The sequence below is a fragment of the Heloderma suspectum genome, chromosome 2 (assembly GCF_057233095.1).
Source record: "Heloderma suspectum isolate Gila_16-S chromosome 2, 16-S_ref, whole genome shotgun sequence".
NCBI classification, from domain to species: Eukaryota; Metazoa; Chordata; class Lepidosauria; order Squamata; family Helodermatidae; genus Heloderma; species Heloderma suspectum.
In genome coordinates, this window is record NC_139459.1 from 75,326,830 (window position 1) to 75,351,185 (window position 24,356).

At 44.5% G+C, this 24,356-nt stretch overlaps 1 protein-coding gene across 7 annotated transcripts in view; it reads left to right on the forward strand.

The window, feature by feature from the left end:
- The first annotated feature begins 4,506 nt into the window (after positions 1–4,506).
- COMMD10 (COMM domain containing 10) overlaps positions 4,507–24,356 on the forward strand; it is a 103,217-nt gene continuing 83,367 nt past the window's right edge. For all 7 annotated transcript variants that reach the window (XR_014787695.1, XR_014787694.1, XM_084833918.1 and 4 more), the window contains exons 1-4: positions 4,507–4,569; positions 5,349–5,439; positions 8,076–8,186; positions 10,264–10,419. Coding sequence is in view for 5 of the 7 variants with exons in the window: in XM_084833918.1 (XP_084690044.1) it covers positions 4,535–4,569; positions 5,349–5,439; positions 8,076–8,186; positions 10,264–10,419 (393 nt within the window). In the remaining 2 variants the exon portion in view is untranslated. The remainder of the gene's footprint in view (positions 4,570–5,348; positions 5,440–8,075; positions 8,187–10,263; positions 10,420–24,356) is intronic.

The window sequence follows — 24,356 nt, forward strand, 5'->3', positions numbered from 1 at the left end:
GGGAGTTGTAGTCCAACACATCTGGAAGGCACCAGGTTGAAGAAGGGGTATGATTCCAAGGTTCAGTTCACAGACAGGCCCATATAACAGGGGAAGTGGGCAGAGGACTGGCAGAGCACCTGCTTTGCATGCAGGAGGTCCCACGTCAATCCCTGGCATCTCCAGGTAGGGCTGGGAAAGACCCCTGTCTGAAACCCATTGCTGCTGCTAGTCAGTGACAATACTGAGTTAGATGGACCAATGTTCTGACTTGGTATCAAGGCAGCTTCCTGTGTTCCAGCAGAGAAATGGATAAATCAATATGTTGCATTGAGGCCAATATGTCTCTGGAAGAATAAAGTTGAAAAGAGTTAGGTATCTCTCTAGGAATTATTTAGGGGCCTTACTTTTGTAATTGTTCATATGGGTCAGGGGCATATTTCCTTTTGTTCTCCAGAAGAGGAACATGGCCAGTGTAGCTAAGTTTTCCAGCCTTACAAGCAAATACAACTTGCTCAAGCTCTGGCTATACAAGTTACTGGCATTTGATACTTTTATTATTTATTATTTAAACTGCCCCAGCCTGGTTAGGCCATGACATTGCCCCCATAAAGGATACAGAAGAAAATGCAGGTGCTCCCCAAATAAAAACTTTATCACAACTGTTCAGGAATTTGCAACACATAACTGCATCATGTCACGATGTGTACAATAACCTCTCCAGTTGCATCGTATTCCTTGGAGTGTGGATTTTTCTTCAGCAACCCAAGGAAGTATGTTGCAAACAACCAATTAACCCATTCAAATGTCCACAGCACACACTTTGCTACTGGGTATGTCTTCCTCTTGGTTTCAGTTCTTGGTGAGGTTGCTTGAGCTACTGCTGGATAAAGCTGATGCTACACTCACAAACAAGTTAGCAGTAACCCAGTCAAATTCTAAGCCATAGACCAAGGGTGGGCAGAAAGTAGATCTCCAGATCTTTTGGACTTCAATTCCCAGCATCCCAGACCATTTGCCATGCTGGCAGGAGCTTCAAGTCCCAAACATCTGAAGATCTACCTTCTGCCTAACCCTGCTATAGACTACCTCAAACCCTTTGTACAGTTGTCTCCCTTCTGCTATTAGCTGGGTTGACTCCATAACTTTTGTATAAGCTGCATAAGGCAGAATATAAAGTAAGACTTTGGCTGTTTCTACACAATGCATTTATCGTGTGCTCGTGATTGGACACTCATGGAAGTTTATATGATGTCGTCAACCGCCAGGATGTCTGCAGTGGTTTTTCCGTGTGATCCCACCTTAAAAAAGATTATAAAATATAAATACATCGCCCCCCCCCCCGCCATTTCTGCAGTGTGTAGAGCTGGTGTACTGCAATAATTCTGCACTAGATGGTGTTGTTTCATTGAAAAATATAGAAAGCCCTGATAAGGCTGCTGAGAAAGTGTGTTTTCAATTCCGCATCATATTCCTCATCTAAAGGAGCCCACCCTAATCACGCCGCAGAAATGGAAGCAAAATGCTCTCGCAGGGCTGCAGGATTTTCCATTAATGTAGAGACACCCTTTAAATACATTTTAGAAAGTTGCTGGGTTCAATACAGTGACCTAAGTACTATGAACAATTAACCCTCCCCCCTTTTTAACCCTTTCTGCTGCAAAATGATAACCATTCCTAATACTATCCCCAGAGGGGTAGCTGTGTCTGTTGTAGCAAAAACAACACTGTGGCATTTTAAGGGCTACACAATTTATTATGGCATAAATTTTGATGAAGTAGAGCCCACTTCATCAGACACATGGAGTGTGATCTTCAGTTGTTCCTAATACAGAGATCCTAACTAGTTCCTTTCAGACTCAGGATAGACCTTCAAACAAGTTAGTGTTAGTCAGTCTCCAAGCTGAAGACCACCACCTCTGACTTCTGTTGCAGGCTGGGCTGGCCGACTCAGTCACTTGCCACTTGCAATAGATTACATGGAAGCGGTCCTCCCCTTACGCATATTCCAGACTCCCTGTATCTATACTGATCTGAATGTTCCTCTCTCTCACAAACTGAGAGGCAGCTCCCCTGAGGGATCAGACACGTGCGTTGCAGGGAACAATCCAGCACCCCATGACTTGGCAGAAAGGGCTTTCCCCTAGCCAGTGGAGGCTGGTGGCTCCGATGTCAGTGGCACGGTGAATCTGCTCCGAGTTTCCAGTCAGAACACTAAGGGAGTTATCCAAGGTGCTTCGCATTTGTCCCTTGCAATAGATTATATGGAAGCATATAATCTATATGGAAACATATAATAAATAGATTATATGGAAGATGGAATAGCTGCATAATGTCTTTTGATTTGGAGTGCTAGGAGCATTCAGGTTTTTTGTTTTTTAACTGCACTCTGCTGCCTTCTCATTTTAACTCATCCCTCTTTTGGGATGGATATACAAGACCACTGTTTTTGACTCAGTAATAATGAATTAGACGGGAATTGGGCAGGATAGCTAATACCTTGGAAGACAGAAACAAAATTCAAAGTGATCTTGATAGGCTGGAGCGCTGGGCAGAAAACAACAGAATGAAATTTAACAGGGATAAATGCCATGTTCTGCACCTCGGAAAAAGAAACCAAATGCACAGTTACAAGACGGGCGATACTTGGCTCAACAATACTACGAGCGAGAAGGATCTTGGAATTGTTGTCGATCACAAGCTGAATATGAGCCAACAATGTGATGTGGCTGCAAAGAAGGCAAATGAGGCTGCATGAATAGAAGCATAGCTTCCAAATCCCGGAAGTACTATTTCCCCTCTACTCAGCACTGGTTAGGCCTCATCTGGAGTACTGTGTCCAGTTCTGGGCACCGCACTTTAAGAAGGATGCAGACAAGCTGGAGAGGGTTCAGAGGAGGGCAGAGAAGATGATCAGGGGACTGGAAACAAGGCCCTTTGAGGAGAGACTGAAAAACTGGGCATGCTTAGCCTTGAGAAGAGAAGACTGAGGGGAGATATGATAGCTCTTCAAGTCCTTGAAAGGTTGTCACAGAGAGGAAGGCCAGGATCTCTTCTCGATCATCCCAGAGTGCAGGACATGGAATCATGGGCTCAGGTTACAGGAAGCCAAATTCCGGCTGAATATCAGGAAAAACTTCCTGACCGTTAGAGCAATACAACAATGGAACCAATTGCCTAGGGAGGTAGCGGGCTTTCCCACACTGGAGGCATTCAAGACGAAGCTGGACAGCCATCTGTCAGGAGTGCTTTGACCTGGATTCTTGCACTGAGCAGGGGGTTGGACTCAGTCGTCTTATGGGCCCCTTCCAACCTTACTATTCTATGATTCTACTATTCTATGATTCTATGAATTGACACTAATGCCACTAACTATGGTAGATATACGCAATCTGGTGCTCCCCCAGAAGGTTTGGGCTCCAACTCCCATAAGCCCCAGCCAGCATGGCTAGCATTCAGAGCTTATAGAAGCTGTAGTCCAAAACATCTGGAGGGCACCAAGTTGCCTAGCCCTAAGCTACATATTAAAAGCAGTTTAGGTTCTCAGTGAGAACAAAAACACATTTACATCATATTCCTATGAATGTCTACTCAGAAGTAAACCCCACTCAGGTCAAGAGTTTTTAGGATTATACCCTTTGCACACCTGCATGGGGGTAAGCTCCACTGAATTTGATGTGATTTATTTCTGAGCAGACATGCATATTGGATTGCAAGGCTGAGAGTTAACCTCACCTAGCGCTTCCCGTAGCAGGGCCAGCTCTACCATTCCGCAGAGCCTCAGGCAGTTGATTTGGGGTGCCCTGAAAAGTATTTTCTGCCAAAATAACTTGGCTGGTCTTGGGCACTGTGCACCTTGATGGGAAGATGGGGGGAGAGGCGCCCTTTGTTCCTTGGCCTCAGGCAGCAAAAGATCTTGAGCCAGCTCTGTATGGTAGTAATAATTCTGGATTAAAGAATTCAGAGTTAAGAGTACCATTGTCACATAAATATCCTTTTACATCCTTTTACTTTGGGTTATTTATGATGCAAGCTTTGGCATGTTTACTCAGAAGCAAGTCCCGCTGCTTTCAATGGGGCTTACTCTGAAGTAAGCGTGAATAAGATGGAAGTCCTAACCCGCAGTAACCACCACCGCCGGTTCTGGTCCAACGATCACAAGTCTGCATTAAAATCTCAAATGCATACGGCTGCGAGCATGACACATTCCAACCGGCAGCATGCAGCAATAACTGAGCCGCGTTAACTGCTCTGGGATACGCAGCCCGCCTGCGCGCCTCCCCTAACGATCGACAGGCAAATGAATCGCAACAGCTTCGGCAGCAGCACCCGGCCACATAAGTGCTCTCGCACGCCCCCTGGCGGGTAGCGCAGGTCCAGCACGTCTGTCCTGGTTTGCGAAGCGCCCCATGACAAGCCACGGACAAGCCTAGAAGGCGAAAGGCGGAGCCCGGCTGGTTACTTGAGCTGGGATTGGCTCTTCCGGACCAAAGCTTTCTTCGCCTGCTCATTGGCCTTACAGGGGGCGGGGAGAATGTGATTGACGGAGGTCAAGATGGCGGCGCCCGTCGTTATTCCCGATACCGGCAGGTAGGGGCCCTGTTCCGCCCGCGGCGCCTCCTCGCTTGCGGACTGGGGTTGGGGCGCGCTGCCGGTTAATGTTACCCTAGCTGTCTTTGGAGCAGGCACTGCGATATAAAAATAATGTCGTTGGTACGCGGGGCTTAATTTGAACCGGCCCCTCCTTTTTCTCCATTCTAAGGCTTATACCAAGTAGCAAAAAGAAGCGCGTGTCTGAGCATGTATAGAGTGCCTCCCACCTGACTGCCGGCCCGCCGACGCTATGTCGTACTTGTGATCAGGGCAGCCCTCCCCAAGCTGGGGCCTTCCAGATGTGGCTGGGGCATGCCGGGAGTTGTGGGCGAGCACGTCTGGGGGGCACCAGGCTGGATTAGGGCGCAGGGCTTCCAGGCGAAGCTTGCCGCCAGCCCGCCTTTGTTTTGAACAGCTGCGTTACAGGCTAGGACTGCGATCCTGTGCACATGTACTTGGGAGTAAGCCCTGAGGCATATTTCTGAGTAGACGTGTATAACATTGTACTGTAGAAAGATTCAGTAGCTGAACCTTTTCCTACCATGGGCAGGGAGTGGTGGGGAAAGCATCAGCTGCTGTATGTGACACAGCAACTCTGCCTAGGAAAGTAGGCAACCATATTCAGTGCAGGCTGTTCACATGCTCCATTTGATGTTAAACCTTTCCTTGTCATCTCTCTTTTGAGAAGCCGAGAGAGGGAGACATGCTCATTGTTCCCCCTCAGTCCTCTGTTGTTAACTGATTCTTTTCTTTCCATCTCTCTCCCCATTTTCCAGCGTCCGAAAGGCAGTGTCCCTCATCAGTGCTATAGACACAGGCAGGTTCTCTCGGCTGCTCTCCCGCATCCTTCAGAAGCTTCACCTAAAGGTATCGAGAAGGAAAAAATGGCACACGATCCTTGTGTACAATCTTGAAATCTCTTAAGGTTATAATAAGCGTGAGCCATGCTTGAGCATAGGCTTGGCACTCTTCCTCTTGGCTTGCCTTCCTATTCAAAGAGAAAAGAGCAGATAAATGAAAACACTATTTGTTCAAAACATAATTGAAGCTGCATTTTCTATTTAAAATAGGTTAATTATTGGTCACTACGTAGCCCATGTTTTGGAAGTTTTTTATTTCACAGTGGCCTAGCTCTAGAACAGTAGTCTTCAGCCTTTTCAGACCTGTGGAGCGATTGTTTAATTACTATTTTTTGTCTGATGGTTATGCAGCTGTTGCTGCAACCCAGCGGTGCAGCTTTCCCCAAGCTGGTGCCCTCTAGCTGTGTTGGAGTGCAGTTCCCATCATTCCCAGTCAGAATTGCCATACTGGTGGAGAATGATGGGAATTGTAGTCTAACACATCTGGAGGGTGCCAGTTTGGGGAAGGTTGTAGTAGTGGGACCAGTTGAAGACAGGTGCTCAAGAGAATATGGTGATTGTCTCCTATTTGGGGGGATTTTTGCTTAGGAATTTTTCTGAGCTCTGATAAAGTGATACGGTGTAATTTTATCTTGTACTGCCACCCTGAAAAAAATATTTTTGAAGGGTTGAATATAGCAAATAAACAGCTGATCCACATGGCAGGCCAGGAGAGTTACAGGGTCAGTGTGGGTGGCATCATTCATAGTGCACTTGGGTGGAGGAGGCACAAAATATTTTGTAAGATGGTACCACCTTTTTGCAGTGGAGCGGGGGGCATTATTATATTAGTCCTTCAAGTTTTGTATGCTGAATCAAGAGTGGAGGGAGCTCTTGTATGCACCTTTAAAGAACTTCCGCTTCATAGGAATCATGCCATCATTCTGTGGTGGTCCTTTTGTGGTGGTCCTTTTTTTGATACTCCAACACTGATAACAGTAGCTTTAAACATGCCTACTTCTGTGGCCATTGTGTGTTCTGCTAAATCATTAGCATATATAATATATTTTTATATATATACACACCCCTTAAATTAAATTTTGTACTGGTCCTTAAAAAAGAAATCAAACAAACTTTGACTGGGACTTTAAATATTTTTTTTTAATTGGGAAAAAGACTTGGTTTCCCTGGCTCCCATCCTCTCAGGGCAACTTCTTCAGTTGTGTCAGAAGCTGCCCTTTTCTTGAACTCTTGAAATAGATGAGTGGTTGTCAGCCCATCATGCACTGTTCTCCGGGTTGCTAAACTTTAGTAGTACAGCCTTCCTCAACCTGGTGCCCTCCAGATGTGTTGGACTGCAACTCCCAGCATCCCCAGCCAGTTATACAGAATAGGGTATGCCAGGAGTTGTGGTCTAGCACATCTGGAAGGCACCAGGTTGGGGAAGGTTGAATTAGTGTGTCAGCAGTTTTCAGTTCCTTTCGTTTTTTCTTACATTTAAAAAATGGAAGGGAAGTACATGCTATTGTCTTTAAATTTTTTACAAGTATTCCCATAAAGATTTCTATGTAACATAACATTTAAATCCCATTAAGTGTTCTTTAATTTTCCCTCTTAAATGTTTCAGGTCAAACACTGTGGTGTAGTGGGACAAAAAAAACTTATCTGGGGTACTTTTTTTAACTTTAGGACTTATGCAAATTAGCCTAATTTGCATGGGAAAATTTTCCTGTTCAAAATTTTCTGGAAAACCAACATCAGTACACAAGAGCTGGTCAGCCTGTGTATTTCCTGGCTAGTTGGCTGCCCTAGCTCCAACTGTTAAGGGAAACGTCATAGATGTATAGCATGGCCTCAGTTGTCCCAAGGCTTGGAGTGATGTTCCTTCCCGAAGTGCATAGCTCCTTTCTGGCTTTTGGCGTGGTTATATGGCATATTTTTTCCAGCTGACCTTTGGTCTTGCGGGCTGTTCTGAAGGGGGCCCCCACCGCCATCCTGAGGAATGCTGTGTTATCTGTCTCATGCTTGATTTTATACTTTGTTTTAACTTGTTTTGATGCTTTATTTTTTGTATTTTTTCCAAGACGGTATAGAAATGTGTTATATAAAAGATATAGGGGGGATGGTAGGCTATCTTCATCTCAGAAGAATGTAACCAGTTCAAAGGAAATTTCTTCTCTGCATCTCTTAGATTGCAGTCCTGTGCACATTTACCGGAACGTAAATTTTGTTGAAATTAGTGGGACTTGCTTCCGATTAGGCATGCATAGGATTTCACTGCTAGTTCAGCATTATCTTCTTTCCAGTTACTGTTTGCATTTATTTTATGAGCATTTGATATGAGCACTTTTTGTCATAACACTTGATAGTAAAACTCCCATCTAGTGAAGTTATTTACACATAATGTGGTTGGGCCTGGGTCCATTGAAGATACGATCAGTCTCTGTTGGTATTTATGTTTCCTACAATGACAGCTTTTCGCCATGGCAACCATCTGTTTTCCTGATTTGTTTTTATCTGCGGCAGTTTTTTATAGAATCTGATTGTTTGTTGTATGTTTGTTTGTACTAATGTTAGTTGACCGAGGCACCATTTGTGTGGAGCATTGGGGGAGCATTCAATATAATAAATGTCTGCATTTTTGTTTTGTTTTTTTAAAATCAGGCTGAGAGTACTTTCACAGAAGAGGAGGAAGAAAAGCTTCAGGCTGCTTTCTCAATGGAAAAGCAAGATCTCCATCTGGTCCTTGAAACCATAACATTCATTTTGGAACAGGTATCTTCTTTTATAGTAGCATAACTTCATTAAATTGGTATATATTTAACCATGATGTATGCAATCAGGGAAACTTATATTCATTTTTTAAGGTACTGCATTAGCCACATGTTTTTTGGAACTTCACTTCTAGCTTCCATTATTTGAAGTTAGCAATACTTAACTTATGTTAGTAGTTAACAACCAAAAGGATTCTAGTTGTAGAGCAAACTTCTGTTGGGAGGTGTGTTAAAGTAACACTGGGTCAGTTTGTACAACATGGCTGGCTCATGGGAGGTGATATATAACCCATGATGAGCTATGGCATATGCCAAGTGTGCGTAGGGATGTCAGAGAATTTCGCCATGGATCTCGGTGAGGCCGAATGCCAGTGCATTCAGCCCCCCGAAATCCATGGCGGAATGAAGCCTCCCTGCGCCCCCTCCCCGCGAAATGGGCCCGGAACGGGGCACCTACCTGCTGCCGTCCGCGCTGACTTGCGGATGGCGGCCGCATTTGCGGCCGCCATTCGCTTCCTCCATGTAGCTGTGATAGGCTACGTAAATACTTACGTAGCCTATCACGGCTAATGCAGGGACGCCATTTGCGCCCCTGCGGAAGCTGTGATAGGCTACATAAGCATTTACGTAGCCTATCACGGCTTAACTAAGGGAACGCAAATGGTGGCAGCTACGGCAGCCGCCATTTGCGTTCCCTCCCCCCCGTTTTAGCCTACATGAATATTTACGTAGGCTATTAAGGCAAAAAAAAAAAAAAGTGAACGCAAATGGTGGCTGCCATAGCCGCTGCCATTTACGTCCGCTGTTTTTTGTGTATTTTTTGCTGTGATAGGTTACGTAAATATTTACATAGCCTATCATGGCAAAATACAGGGACGCAAATGGCAGCAGCTACGGCAGCCGCCATTTGCGTCCCTGCAGGCTGCCCAGCGACCGGCTGTCCAGCTGCGGGCGGTCCCGGCCGGCGGTTCCACGGAATCTCTGCGGAGTGGAGCTGGCCGGAGAGAATTTCGGGGGGAGGGATGGAGCGCCTCCCCCCCACCACGAATGTCACCTTTCGAAAAGGTAAGTGACTTTCGTACATCCCTAAGTGTGTGTGACTACCATTTTGGATATACAACCCCTGATCAATGTGATCAGGGGTTCTACTGAGTCATGCAAACCCAGCAGTCAGGAGTTATTCAAGGAATAAACAACCTCACATAACCTGACTACTGATCAAGGTTATGCAGGGGTTGTTTAAACCTTGAATAACCCACGATGGCCAGACTCGCCCCAATCGTGTGTTGCATATTGAAAAAGATGTCTCTGTGCACCTGGCACACACTGCAACTCATCTTGGGTTAAATAACCCATGATGACCTGGCTTGGTCATGCGAACAGGTCTATTATTGCAGTTGTAAAGACACTTATTAGAGTAAGCCACGTTGATCGCAGTGGGACTTACTTCCAAGTAAATGTGCATAGTGCTGTAGGGCTGAATTTCAGAACCCTATGCCTGTAGGCTTCCTGTTTCCAGCAATGGTAGATGCAGTTTTGTGTTCATTAGTAGCACTATGATTGATTGTAGCACATGGTATTGAAGTACCAGTGCTAACAGAGAGAGAAATAATAGAGCTGTATTCTGTTTCCTTTTAGCCATGTAAATATGTTTTTACAATTAGTCCCACATCCTGAATCTAAACATGTCTACTCAAAAATAAGTCACACTGACATGTGGGATTGCATCCTTGCACTCACATCAAGTGTTAGTAGTACAAAGGCCTTTCCAGGCAGTCAGCTTGTAGTGTAACAAATATGCACTTATCCATTTCATGGGCTCCTTTCTGTTGCAGGGATACTGTATTCTGGTCACAGTATTTTGTTGCTGGAACGTTTAATTCTCCTCCAAGCTAATGATTGCTTCCACTGCTGTTGTCAATGTTGCGCTAACCAGTTGTTGTATGTATCGGATATACCCACAGTAACTTCAGATCTATCCCATGGGTAACATATGTTCAGCTTCTCTGGGGTGGTTTCATAAATTGTCTAAAATACCATGTAGGGAAAGGTACTTAGTATGCGTTTCGTTTTTACAGGCTGTATATCACAATTTGAAGCCAACCATTCTGAAACAGCAGCTGGAGCATTCCAACATGGATCATGACAAAGTAGAAGTGTTTGCCACAACATGGGCTGCTGCAGGTCCAGAGACGGTGGAAAAGTTCAGACAGAGGATTTTGTCACCACATAAGGTAATCTGTTAGTGAGGCTCATACAATACATTAAATCAATGCCACACAATACTTTTTCACTAGGAAGGAAATGATGGACAGGTTTACAGTCGATAGCAAATAAGCATCACTTTTGCCAAGAACTAAATATGCATCAAAATTGAAAGGGATATTTTAACAGTGAAAAACTGTTATTTTATTAATTGCCAAGCAATGTAAAAAATCTTATGTGTATGTCTACGTACATGTATATAAATTGATTTTGAGAGTTTAAAACATTATGCTACCCCTCCCCCATAGGCTATAGCTCTGATATTGCAGAGAATCCTTTACTTTCTGTGGCAGGCATGTCCTTTGAATAAGATATTAGGCTTATGCAAGCAAGTACAGCATTAAACTGTTCAAATGAGGCAATTACATAATTTTTGTAATTGTAGGATCAGGCAGATTTTTATGGGTAGTTTTGGCTATCAGTTAAGTTGAATGGTACCAGGACAGTGTGTATTTCGTTTACTTAGGGTGCAGTCCTGTGGCCCCTAGTCAGCAGCTAGATGGCCATAGAATATGTCGGTTTCCGGGAACCAACCTCCCCCGCCCCCACGCTGCCTCGTAGGCAGTGCAGAACGGCCCCACGCTCCGCACTCGGAAGAGGAGCGCAGAGTGGCAAAAATGGGGCATACCAGGGCGGGGAAGGCGGAAATGCTGGTACGACACATCCAGTGTGCCATCTGGCAGCCACTTCCCCTGCTCGGCCTTCCCATGGCTGGACAGCCGAAATCGGCTGTCTAGCCACAAATGCAGGGTGGCTGAAGCGCAGAGGGGGTGATCCCCTCTGTGCTTCTCCTGCCCTGCATTGGATAGTGTTTTGGCCCCAGGAGTGTAGCCAAGTCATTTGTAGTGTTAGAGGGGCCTGGAGTTCCATAATGCTTGCTGAAGTTCATTATTTTTGCAGTTCCCTTGCTATTAAGCCTCTGAGCATGTGAAGATGATTCAAAGGGCCGATAGCATGGCCTAGCACGTTCCAGACTAATGAGTGAGAGTGTTATCAAGCACTCTGCCTGGGAAGCGAAGTTTGTTTACAGGTGGCTGTGCTGAGAACCAAGTGCTGTTAGTTTTTGCTGGAATGAACACTAGGGGGTGCTTGCTGCTGTTACACTGCTAACATGTATTGTATAAAACCCATTTGACTCAATGTCTCATGGTTCAGAGAAGCTGTCTGATCCAACCATTGGGTGCACCTGTGTGCTGTAAGTTACCCAATAAAGTCTCCTTGTAAGTAAACCTTTGAATTTGATTTATCCCTATCTTGGCACCTCTAACCTAAGAGTTCAATGCCCACTACAGGGGCGATACATTTGGCGCAGTGAGCAGGGTGCCAAAAATACTGTTATGTTCAGATTCAAAGGGAAGGAGAGTGTGGTTGTCGGCATGTTAAACCGACTCCAGGACTGTCCACAGTTGGAGCTGTGGGGTCCAGCCGCAAAGCAGTTGGTGGTCCTGTGTGGCTCGATTGCAGGGCAAGAGGTCAAAGAGGACTGCACACCAGTGAGTCTGGAAAATGCGTTAGAATCTCTGCACTTTAGCTTGAAAAGTGGTCAGCTAAAGAGAAGCGGCGTGCAGGACCTCTAGCATGGTTATTGCTGACAGCTTTAGGAGCTGTTAGGCAGAAGGAGTCAGAATGGAGAGAGAAAACAGCAGAACAGCCCAAGGATGAGCTGGGAGAAGAGCAAGATCTGATGCTTTTAATTAGAGAAATGTTGCAGGACAGCCTGGCCTCCAACGAGGTGTGGGAGCGTGAAGCCCAAGAATTAGTCATTAGGCTGATACGCCGAGCTCAGAAGAATTGCCCATGGTGTTCCGAGGGGTGCAACAACATCACCTCGCCTGATTGGGATGAAACCCCTAAGAAGTGGAAACTGAAAATGAAGACCCAGAAGATGAAGGTGCGGAACCGAGTAAAGGTGAAGAATCAGCACCCAGGGCATGGGCGAGACCCCTCTTAGAGTGGAAAGTGCACCAGACGAAAGTCCCAAGGCAGAATGAGGCAGAGAGACCACATTGAAGATCTCTGTCAAGGTAACAGTGTTTAACTTTGAACTGTTCTAGAATTTCATAGAGTCAATAGCTACTGACCATCACCTATATGATTTCTGAAGAGTGTAACCATTAAGGTTGTGCCATGGGATTCCCTGCAATGAAGAAATCTCACTGATTTAGGTGTCCAGTGTTGGACTGCCTGAGCGTGTGTGCTGAAGAGATCGAGAAAATGCTACTACCATGCTCGTGGAAGCTGCAATAAACTGTGTAAGCTGGGAGACCCAACCTGATTGAGAAGAAAAGAAGATATGGCAGTGGCTGTCTTCAAAAAGCAGTGCGATCTGTATGGCTGACTGGCTGATGCTGTAAGTGAGGTCACAATTGTAACTAAGACCCCAGCAGAAAAAAGCTGACCTGAGTTATTTGTCGCCCCTGCAAAGCAAGAATTTGGCTGCCTTGAATCTCATCGAGTCTTGTTTTGTAGCAGCCATATCGGGGGTCAGACTAAGTAGCCTCATGCAGCCTCATGCTTCATGTTCTTGCTGAGCTCTTGCTCTCTAAAATATATGTTTGTAAGCTGACAAGACGCAAGAATGTCTTATCTAGTTAGCAAGGCTAAGGTCAGAATGGTGGATATCATGTTCTTGCATATTATGATCTTTGTTTATCATGGCCTATAACCCAGTTCCTGGGATATAAACAATGGTGCTAAGAGAGGAAATGTTGAGGACTGCAACCCCACACGGGAGGGGGAGGAAGAGCCGTTTCATATGTGTCACAATGTCTATAAAAACAATTTGCTGATGTATTTCGGGGCTTCTGGCTCTTTGGAAATGATTCCAGCCTTAAGCCCGTGCGTTAAATAAAGAAACTCTTTTTCCTTCACTCCGTGGTCTCTCTGACTCAGATTTCTGCAGCAGTTTCGAACTTGGGATTTACAAATACAAACTGTAAAGCTTTACCTTTAAGTCCTGCAAATCACCTGCATAAGAGCGAAAGTAGCCTGGAAGAGTTTAGGCCTCTTCAGTTTTAAGAATGTCAGAGCGGAGCCAGGGGGAGTCACCCAACTCCCTAGCCGCCGCTAATTTAGCCTAGAGAGGGAGAAGGAGGCTGGAAGATGTCTGTGAAAAACTGACAGAGGCAGAGTGAGATTAAGAGAAAGGTTGCCCAGGTTGAAGCGCCATGGCCGGAGAGTTGGGCCGTGCCGCTCTGTTTAGACAGAAGGTGTGCTGAAAGGCTAAAGGCCCTTGTCAGTCGAGGGATCTGGAAGGGGTGTAGGGTCACACCTTCCCCTTTTGAGCTGATGCAGAGAGCCTTTGCTGGAAACATGCTGTCTTCATTGCCCAAAGCCTTCTCTGTTTGGATCCATCCTTGTCTGGGCTTTTGGAGGCACTCTGCACATGGACTGGGGTTGTTAAAGACTTGCCATGGAAAGTACTGTGAGGCTTTTCATAGCCTTGAGCTCTCAACGCTATGGATTGTGTGTCTGTGTGCTTGTAGTCAGCTCAGTGTACGGCAGGCTGAGTTTGATCTACAACTTTTGGACTTCCCTTTGCCAGAACTCATGCAGCATGGAGTTGCCAATGCAAAAGCAGTGGCCTAGAACTCTTTGCATGTATGAGTATGCCCTTCTCTTGATCTTGATAGGCCCTGACCATGCAGTCTGGAGGAGCAGTATGATTGCTGGATCTGCTCCATCATGCCTCACCATGCAAGAAATGTTTTCCAGTCATGGTGTTAAATTTCAATGAAAGTTTGTTGTGTGTATTTTATGATTTGTTAAATACAGTGTAATATTTGCAAACGTCTTTACTGTCAGTTGCAACTCCAAATGACACTGAATGTGGTTCCCAATGGTTTACAGGGGCAAAGACAAGTAGAGAGGGACAGAAACAAGTAGAAAAAGACAGAGAAGGGGAAAGTGCAGATATAAGACAAAGAAGGTGAGAGGATGTTGACAAGAATGGAAAGAGACTAGTGTAAGGCAGAAAAGTTTAAGTAAGTAAGTGAGTTTCTGTTAAAGGCAAAATGAACTTGCAGAGAAGACAAGTGCAGGGTTAAGGCTCGTGCATGGCACGGAGAGTTTTATGTAGAAAGTTTGAAACACAAGCAAGTCAGAAAGAAAAAGAGAGAGAAGGATTTATCTTCCCAAACAGGGGGGAGAGGTAATAGCCCACCTCTGGTACTTACAAACAAAGTGTGATAAATCTCAATGTAAGGGCTCTGTATGTGCAAAGTGAGAAGATACATCATCTGGGGGGGGGGGAGTCCCTCTTCAACCCGATTTCAGACTGGTTTCAAAGAATCGGGGGATGGTGGAAGTGAGTGGTTGCAATAATTCTGACAAGTTTTGCTTTATAGCTTTGTGTGCTTGCTCATATGGCTGTTGCAATTTTAAAGTATACATTTAAGTAGATGTCAACCCCCTGGTGATCAAATGGCAAGGCAAAGAAGATCCGGCCCTCTGGGAAAGACTGCTGTCAGCCTTCCATCATCTTGGGGTGGAATGTATTGGCCTCAGGAGCGTAGCCAAGTCATTTGTAGTGTCAGAGGGGCCTAGAGATCCATAATGCTTGCTTAAGTTCATTATTGTTGCAATTCCCTTGCGAGTAAGCCTCTGAGCATGTGAAGATGATTCAAAGGGCCGGTAGCTCAGCCTAGCACATTCCATACTAATGAGTGAGAGTGTTATCAAGCACTCTGCCTGGGAAGCGAAGTTTGTTTACAGGTGGCTGTGCTGAGAACCAAGTGCTCGGTTTATGCTGGGAATGGACCCTAGGGGGTGCTTGCTGCTGTTACACTGCTAACATGTATTGTATAAAACCCATTTGACCCAATGGCTTGTGGTTCAGAGAAGTTATCTGATCCAACCATTGCCTGTGTGCTGTAAGTTACCCAATAAAGTCTCCTTGAATCTGATTTATCCCTATCTTGGTACCTCTAACCTAAGAGATCAAGGCCCACTGCAGGGGCGCTACAGATAGGCAGTCACCTCCGAGTTTGGAGGTGGCCACCTGTCCCAGTAGGATTTCTCCCTCCAGGTATTTCTTTATTTAAGAAATTTCTTACCTGCTTTTCATTATAAAATAATACTTAAGTGGGGTACAAGTAATAAAACACCATAAAATAATACATTAACAAAAAAACATAATCAAACAGGGGAGAACAGTGACGGAAAAATAACAGTTTACATAATGCAGAAAAAGAAAAGAGGAAAACTTAATCAAAAGCATGAATAAACAAATAGCTGGTGCTGAAAGCTTGTAAGATGTGGCACCACCTGTAAATGAGTGGGGGAGGGGGTGGGGGGGAGGGAGTTCCACAGTCAGAGTGCCTGCATGGAGAACACCCTCTCTCTGGTTGCCACGTATTGAACTCCAAGCAAATAAAGTACCATCAAGAGAGCATCCTCACTTGATCTTAAGGCAGGTACATAAGGGAGAAAGTGTTCCATCAGGTAACTGGGTCCTAAGCTGTTCAGGGCTTTATATGTCAGCATAAGCACCATGAACTTGGTCCTGTAGCTTACTGATGGCCAATGCACCTCCTTCAGAATTGATGCAATATGTTCCTGGTAAGCTATCTCACTCAGCAGCCTACCTGTGGCATTTTGCACTAGCCGCAGCCTCCGGGACAACCTCATAGGCAGCCCCACGTAACATGCAGGACATAGCTGAGTAACTTTGGGTTGGTTAAAATGTAATGCCAAAACTATGATTTGGCATTTGGGGCCAGTTCAAACATAGTGCCAAGCCCTGGTTAGCAGCACTACATGGAGAAGCCCAAGTGAATTGTCAGGCTGAAGTGCCTTTCTGCTGGACAGCTAGGAGGAGAATTTCATCCCAGTTTAGTTCCACTTTCCATGAAAACTGGCTTGTTATGTACGAACCAGAGATTGTGGCTTAAAACAATTTCTGGTTAAACAAATCAGCTAAACAAACCATGGCTTGAAGTTTGCTTGTTTAGAAACTGGCCAGAGGATGTTCTCAACAACCATCTCTGTTTTTTTACTGAACAACAAAGTCAGCTGTCAAGGCAAGGGTAACTAAACTCTACTGAAATCTTTCTCCTGTCTGTGTGAGAGGAAGAGAGGAGAGGGACACATGCGTGAGGCCCAGGCTTCACTTGGGTGTTAAACCATAGTTTAGCTTTATGTGTGAACCAGATCTGTGTGAATGTGTCCTAGCAAACTATTGCTTGCCATTAAATTTGAAGCGAGAAGCAGAATCTGAGGGAGGGAGCCAATGAGCATGGGGCTTGTTTGTGTAGCATGAACCAACTGATTGTTTCTGTGTTATTACAGAAAACCTTATTCTCCACTGTGCCTCATCTTATTTTAATTGGTTGTCACTGTATTGATTGTTTACAGTTTTCGTTCATGTATAATTAAAAATGTACACATGACATGAATACATAAGTAAGGTGGGAGAAATTAGAATGTACTGAGTTTAAAAACCTGGGCCTATAAAAAGGAAAATCTGCTATAGTTAAAAGTATAATTAAGATGATAAATGAGTTGAGCCTGGAAAGGTGTAAGCACACTCCTTCCAGAGTTATGTGTCCTTGGATACCTCATGGGAGAGTGGGTTACTTGGGTAAATGCTCTCAAATACCCAGTTAGGTAAGTAGGCATGAGGGGGAGCACTTTCTGGACCTTTATGCTTGGTCCTGTGAAGCAGCTTCCTTAGCCCAGTAGGTGGCACAGGGGACATACAGAGACAGCAGGGTCTTGGATTGCTGAGAAGGCAGAAGAAGTTTTCTAAAGCAGTAGGAAGGGGCTGTTTCCAAAGGCGAGGGGCAGGGCCCCCTCTCGCCTTCTGTCATTCAAGCACTGTGAAAAAGTGTTGCTGTGATCACACAACTTACAGAGGTTGCTTATATATAGTTGCCCCCCTCCCCACACACAAAGCTTCTTCAGAGAAATGGCACCTCCATGTGTACGTGGCTGACGACAAGCCTGCTAGTGTCCTCCCATTCTCTCCAGGCATTTGCATGGGAGATGCTGGCTTAGCTTTGGGGCCATTGGTTCAACTACTGAGATGTCACACAGGCAAGGAGGTGATAGGAAGGGAAGAAGGGAGGAGGTAGGGCTAGGAGAAGGCTACATAGTAAAGGTCTGAATGTTATGAAGACAAGAGACTGAATAGATGTGAATTCATAATCAGGAAGAAGTCAAAGGAAGGATGTGGAATGAGGCTTAAAGAGCCAGTGGGTGGAATCCCATCAAAGACATCCATCCATCCATTATATTTTTCTACTGCCCCATAGCTGAAGCTCTCTGGGCAGTGCACGTAAATGGGCTGCCTTAACACATGGTCTAGGGACAGAAACTTGTGTGAAAAGAGATACTCCAAGGCAAGGAACATTGAATTTCATACATGGTCTTTGCTTTCCTAGGGGTATTTCGGTATGTATCTCTTAGGCTGATACAGTCCATGAAGGAACCTACCATATAATTTTAATGAATATGTAGCTCTGCTTATTTATATATCCAGGAGGATGTGTGCTCTTGGTGTGTGTGTGTGTGAGTGTGTGTGAATAAATATAAAAAAATGTGATGGGGGTAGTGGTGGAGGCATTTATTGGCTTCAAGTGGCTGTTGCATCAGTAGTTAAAATAGATTAAAATCTCTGTCTGCCATAGAGGTTTTTGAAAGCCATGCATTAGTAGCTGCCCTGAAATTAATTGGAAGAAATTCAAAGCATGAGCGTTCATACTAACAGCTTGATTAGAGGTGCTGCTAATGCCAGGAGCAACAGAGCTATTAGAAGTAACTCCAGGTATGTGCCAAGATCTAATGTAAAAATAGATGCTAAATATTATTTTCTGTCATGCTGAAGTCTAGTGATGATATCAGGAGGGACCAGTACGGTCTTACTGATAGTTCGTTATGAGGGAGAGCAATATGAGATTTATTACCATACCTTAAGTTCTAGTTGCTCTTTTTTCATTTCAGTTGTTATAATATTACTGTGTCAGCACGTCTTTTTTTTTTTTCTAAAGGAGAGTATTGATTTGCTGCAAAAGATGGTGCCCTTCCTTCCTTCCCTCCCTCCCTCCTTCCCTTCCTTCCTTCCTTCCTTCCTTCCACTGGCAAGAGTCCATCTGAGTAAGGTTGACACATTGAACAAAAATTTACAAAAGTTAGGTGAATGAAACCAGCATGTATTCTGTTGCCGTTCTTTGTATTCTAAAGTGTGGGATTTTGCCCACAAGTTTTTTCCTTGACATTATTATGTGTTGGGTTTTAAGGCTGCAATCCACAAATTCTTCTTCTCCCACCCCCATCTCTATCTGTGCAAGCAGCCAGCTAGTGCAAGCAGCTAGGGCACCTAATGCATTCCTGGGGTGGCCTAATGGCTGTGCAAATAGCCACTTAAAAGTGCTGTCACCGGTCTGAGCAGTTGCAGTACCTTGAAGCTGTGCCAGTCCTGACTGGGAGAAGTTTGCTATGAGTGCTCGGATCAGTTGCACCAGTTTTGATGCCTATGCAGAGCCACTGACTCTTGCAGTATCCCACTTCCTAAGTATGCCATTGGATGTATTGGACCTTGGCTGCTTCCTGCCTGATGCTGCAGAAGAGATGTCGTTTGGGTCATAACCCACCACCTCCCTCTTCCTTTGGGAAGCATAAAAGCAAAGCATAATTAAATATTCTTTTTTCCAATCCTTTAAACCTAGTTTTGTCTTACCTTATAAACTAATAGTGAACTCGTTGTTTGAGTGTGGATTTTTACATAGACAAAATAGCATCCTCCATAGACAGGAGGGAGGTATCAGCAGGAGCCCCAAGCTTTACAAATGTACAAAAAGAAGCCCTTAAGGAAAAACCATGTAAGGAGTGGGTTGGGGAAGGGGGGATCACAAGGATTGCCCAATGAAGACTGAGCATGTTCGATAGCTGCAGAATTCTGACTCGCTGTTGGAGGGAAAAAACTGAAAAATGGCAGGGGTGGGGGGATGGAATGGAGTAGGAAGAGGGCATGGCTGGAATGCTGAAAGAGCACTCCACACTGTAGGTGTTCAAAGATCTTGTCAAGCCTTATCTACATTCTCCACACTGACCGGGTTTGCATGATCGCCGAAACTGCCATAACAAGTCATGGTGCCTATGGGCACCATTCTCTATATTGAAGCCACAGCTTATTGTGTTGTCCAAACCTGGGGACTGTGAGTTATGCGACGGTTAAACAATCCTCACAGAGTCCATGGCCTGTTCTAGGGTTATGTGAGGATTGTTTAACGCTCGCATAACCCATGGTCCCTGGGTTCAGGCGACACAACAAGCTGTGGCTGCTGCTTGAATATTCAAAATGGTCACCGGCATGCATCGCAAGCCACCGTGGGTTAAGTAGGCCATGATGGGCTGTTTGATCGTGTGAACCAGCCCTGTGTCTGTGTATCTGGTTTTGTATGAGTCTCATACAAAATGTCTTTTTAGGCTGAAAATACTAGTCTGTTAGCCTAGTGCTATGACAGAGTTTATTTACTAAGAACTGGGATAATCATTCTCTACTGAGTATTTTAGGATATACAGAAGTGAAAAGGGTCCAGTGGAAGACTGACACTCTTTTGGGAGGAGTCTTTTTGCAAAGAATGGGGAACATTTTTTTGAACAGCAGATGGTTTGTAGCTTCCCGTATTGTTTCTAGCAACATGCTCTTTCAGGAGCTAACAGCCACTGTCAGTAAAAAAAAATCCTGATGCTCTAAAGTTTAATCAGGCATATCTTCCTCTTTTTGCTTGATTCCTAGTGCTAAAATGATGTTGGTCTTTGTCCCTTTTGTCATCATTATTGCAGGTTAGGCAACCTGCCACCCTCCAGATGTTTTGGACTACAGTTCTCATAAACCCCAGCCAACAGGGCCAATGGTCAGGGATTGTGGGGATTGTAGTCCAGAACATCTGGAGAGCACCAAGTTGCCTCCCCTTGCAGTAGAAATGGTTTTAATGCTCTTATAAATCACATCAAGTTCATTTTTAAATGTGCGATGTAACTTGCCATTCCTCTGCATTTTCCCTCCCCACAGTGACTCTTATTACACACACACCCCTCCTTGGGAGCAAGGATCCTTCATGCACAGATTACTTAGCTTAAATTTCACATCTGTAAGTGTGACTTTTCAGCGATGAAAGCAAGCATTGGTGCCAGCAGCAGCTTCTGTTCCTCCCCAGGACAAATAGCAACTTGCGGCAAGGGGCATTGATAGCAGGAGCTTGGGAGGCTTAATATCCCGTTCCAAGGCCCACAGTCCTAATCCTGATCTCTCTTCTCCTTCCGTCCCCCATGCTGTTATTTTAAAACAAAACAATAAAAATTTATTTATTTTTAAATAAATACATTTATTTAAATGTATTTAAATAAAATTAATTTTTTAAGATACATAAAATACAACTGTGTCTTTCATATATCATCTGCTTTGGCCCAAAGCCACCACTGTACTCTGTCAGTTTCTTCTGGGAAGGTGGTGGGGAGTGCATTGTGTAAAGTGGGTTGAAATGTCTGTTTCAAGAGCAGGGCTGGTCTGGCCAAGGGCCTGCTTGGAGCATCCTCACAGAAAGCAAGTGTCCATGAGATATTTCAGGAGTTCTGCAATTTAGAGAGCGTACAGATTGCTGGCTGTGCTGGAAACAACATGAGAGCCACCCTCCTGCTTTGCTTCTAGCATGGCAAGCGCCCATTGAATTAGATTGTCTTGGACAGCTGTCCAGACTGCCTGAGGGCTGAGCTGGCCCTGGCAGGCTTCAGCACAAAAGACATGAATTTAAGATTTCAGAGATTTCAGTAGGGTTTATTTGTATGTAGCTTTTTGCAGAATGTTACTAGGTGATCTTGTTCTTGTTTTGTTCTTTCTCTCACCTCACTCTCCCTTCCTTTTCTAATTCCAACGATAGGTTATTTACTGCATTAGCCATCTGACAATAATAACATTTGTATTGTGCTTTTAAGAGTTCAGAGTGCTTCACATGTGCTAACTGGCTGTAATCCTTACAACAGGGGTAGGCAATCTGTTGCCCTCCAAATGTTTTGGACAATACCTCCAGCCCCAGTCAGCATGGCCAGGGATTACGGGAGGCGTAGTCCAAAACATCTGGAGAGTGTATCAGGTTCTGTACCCCTGATTTGCAGCAACCCTGTTAGATATGCCACTATGAATAATATAATATCATCATCCCCATATTGCAGATGAGGGGACTGAGGCTGAGAGAGAATGGGTTGTCCAAGGCCATTTAGTAAGGTAATAGAAAATATAAGATTTCAGCCAGGGACTTCCTGATTCGTAGCTCAGTCTCTTAGCCAGCATACTACACTGCTTGATGGGCTTATTTATTTTTAGAAGTGGCAGGCTGTTCTTTCCTAAATGAAAGAAAATATGAAATGTACTGCAGCAATGAAAATTCTTCATAGAATACGGTTTTGGAGAAAGGAACGTGTTTATTTTTGTCACCTCTCCAGTCAATTATTTTTATGACCTTGTACAAACTTATTTCCCCTTTATGGATCACTGCCTTGTTGTGGCGAAGGGGCTTGCATAACTCAGTGAAGCCATAAGCTATGCCTTGCAGGGCCACGCAAGACGGACAGGTCATGGTGGAGAGTTCTGACAAAATGTGGTCCACTGGAGAAGGAAATGGCAACCCACTCCAATATTCTTGCCAAGAAAACCCCATGGAACGTATCACAAGGCTAAAAGAGATGATGCCGGAAGATGAGCCCCTCAGGTCGGAAGGTGTCCAATATACTACTGGGGAAAAGCAGAGGGAATTTCCAAGTAGCGCCAGAAAGAGTGAAGCGGCTGGGCCAAAGCTGAAAGGACACTCAGCTGTGGATGTGTCTGGTGGTGAAAAGAAAGTCCAATGCTGTAAAGAACAATATTGTTTAGGAACCTGGAATGTCAGATCAATGAATCAAGGTAAGCTGGAGGTGGTCAAACATGAGATGGCAAGATTGAACATCGACATCTTGGGAATCAGCGAACTAAAATGGACAAGCATGGGCAAATTTAATTCAGGTGACCATTATATCTACTACTGTGGGCAAGAACCCCTTAGAAGAAATGGAGTAGCACTCATAGTCAACAAAAGGGTGGGAAAAGCAGTACTGGGGTACAATCTCAAAAACAATAGAATGATCTCAGTATGAATCCAAGGCAAACCATTCAACATCACAGTAATTCAAGTCTATGCCCCAACCACTGATGCCGAAGAAGCTGAGATTGATCGGTTCTATGAAGACCTACAACACCTTCTAGAACTAGCACCAAAAAAAGATGTCCTTTTCATCATAGGGGATTGGAATGCTAAAGTAGGAAGTCAAGAAATCACTGGGATAACAGGTAAGCATGGCCTTGGTGTACAAAATGAAGCAGGACAAAGTCTAATAGAGTTTTGCCAAGAGAACACGCTGATCATAGCAAACACTCTTTTCCAACAGCACAAGAGGCAACTCTACACATGGACATCACCAGATGGTCAATATCGAAATCATATTAATTATGTCCTTTGCAGCCAAAGATGGAGAAGCTCTATACAGTCAGTAAAAACAAGACCTGGAGCTGACTGTGGCTCAGATCATGAGCTTCTTGTTGCAAAATTTCAGCTTAAATTGAAGAACGTAGGGAAAGCCACTAAACCGTTCAGGTATGACCTAAATCATATCCCTTATGAATATACAGTGGAGGTGAGGAATAGATTTAAGGGATTAGACCTGATAGACAGAGTGCCTGAGGAACTATGGACGGAGGTCTGTAACATTGTTCAGGAGGCAGCAACCCAATCCATCCCAAAGAAAAAGAAATGCAAGAAAGCCAAGTGGCTGTCTGATGAGGCTTTACAAGTAGCTGAGGAAAGAAGGGAAGCAAAAAGCAAAGGAGGAAGGGGAAGATATACCCAACTGAATGCAGAGTTCCAGAGAATAGCAAAGAGAGACAAGAAGGCCTTCTTAAATGAACAATGCAAAGAAATCGAGGAAAACAATAGAATGGGAAAGACTAGAGATCTCTTCAAGAAAATCGGAGATCTCAAGGGAACGTTTTGTGCAAAGATGGGCATGATAAAGGACAAAGAAGGCAGGGACCTAACAGAAGCAGATGAGATTAAGAAGAGGTGGCAAGAATACACAGAAGAACTATACAGGAAAGATCTGAATGTCCCTGATAGCCATGATAGTGTGGTCACTGAACTTGAGCTGGACATCCTCGAGAGTGAAGTCAAGTGGGCCTTAGGAAGCATTACTAACTACAAAGCTAGTGGAGATGACAGTATTCCAGCTGAGCTATTTAAAATCCTAAAAGATGATGCAGTTAAAGTGCTGCACTCAATATGCCAACAAATTTGGAACACTCAACAATGGCCACAAGACTGGAAAAGGTCAGTTTACATTCCAGTTCCAAAGAAGGGCAATGCCAAAGAGTGTTCAAACTACCGTACAATTGCGCTCATTTCACATGCCAGCAAGATGATGCTCAAAATCCTACAAGCTAGGCTTCAGCAGTATGTGAACTGAGAACTACCGGAAGTACAAGCTGGGATTCGAAGAGGCCGAGGAACTAGAGATCAAATCGCCAGCATTTGCTGGATCCTGGAGAAAGCAAGAGAATTCCAGAAAAACGTCTATTTCTGCTTCATTGACTATGCTAAAGCCTTTGATTGTGTGGATCACAACAAACTGTGGCAAATTCTGAAAGAGATGGGGGTACCAGACAACCTTACCTGTCTTCTGAGAAACCTGTATGAGGGTCAAGAAGCAACAGTAAGAACCAGACATGGAACAGCCGATTGGTTCAAAATTGGGAAAGGAGTACAAGGCTGTATATTGTCACCCTGCTTATTTAACTTATATGCAGAGTACATCATGAGAAACGCCGGGTTGAATGAGTCAGAGGTTGGAATTAAGATTGCCGGGAGAATTATCAACAGCC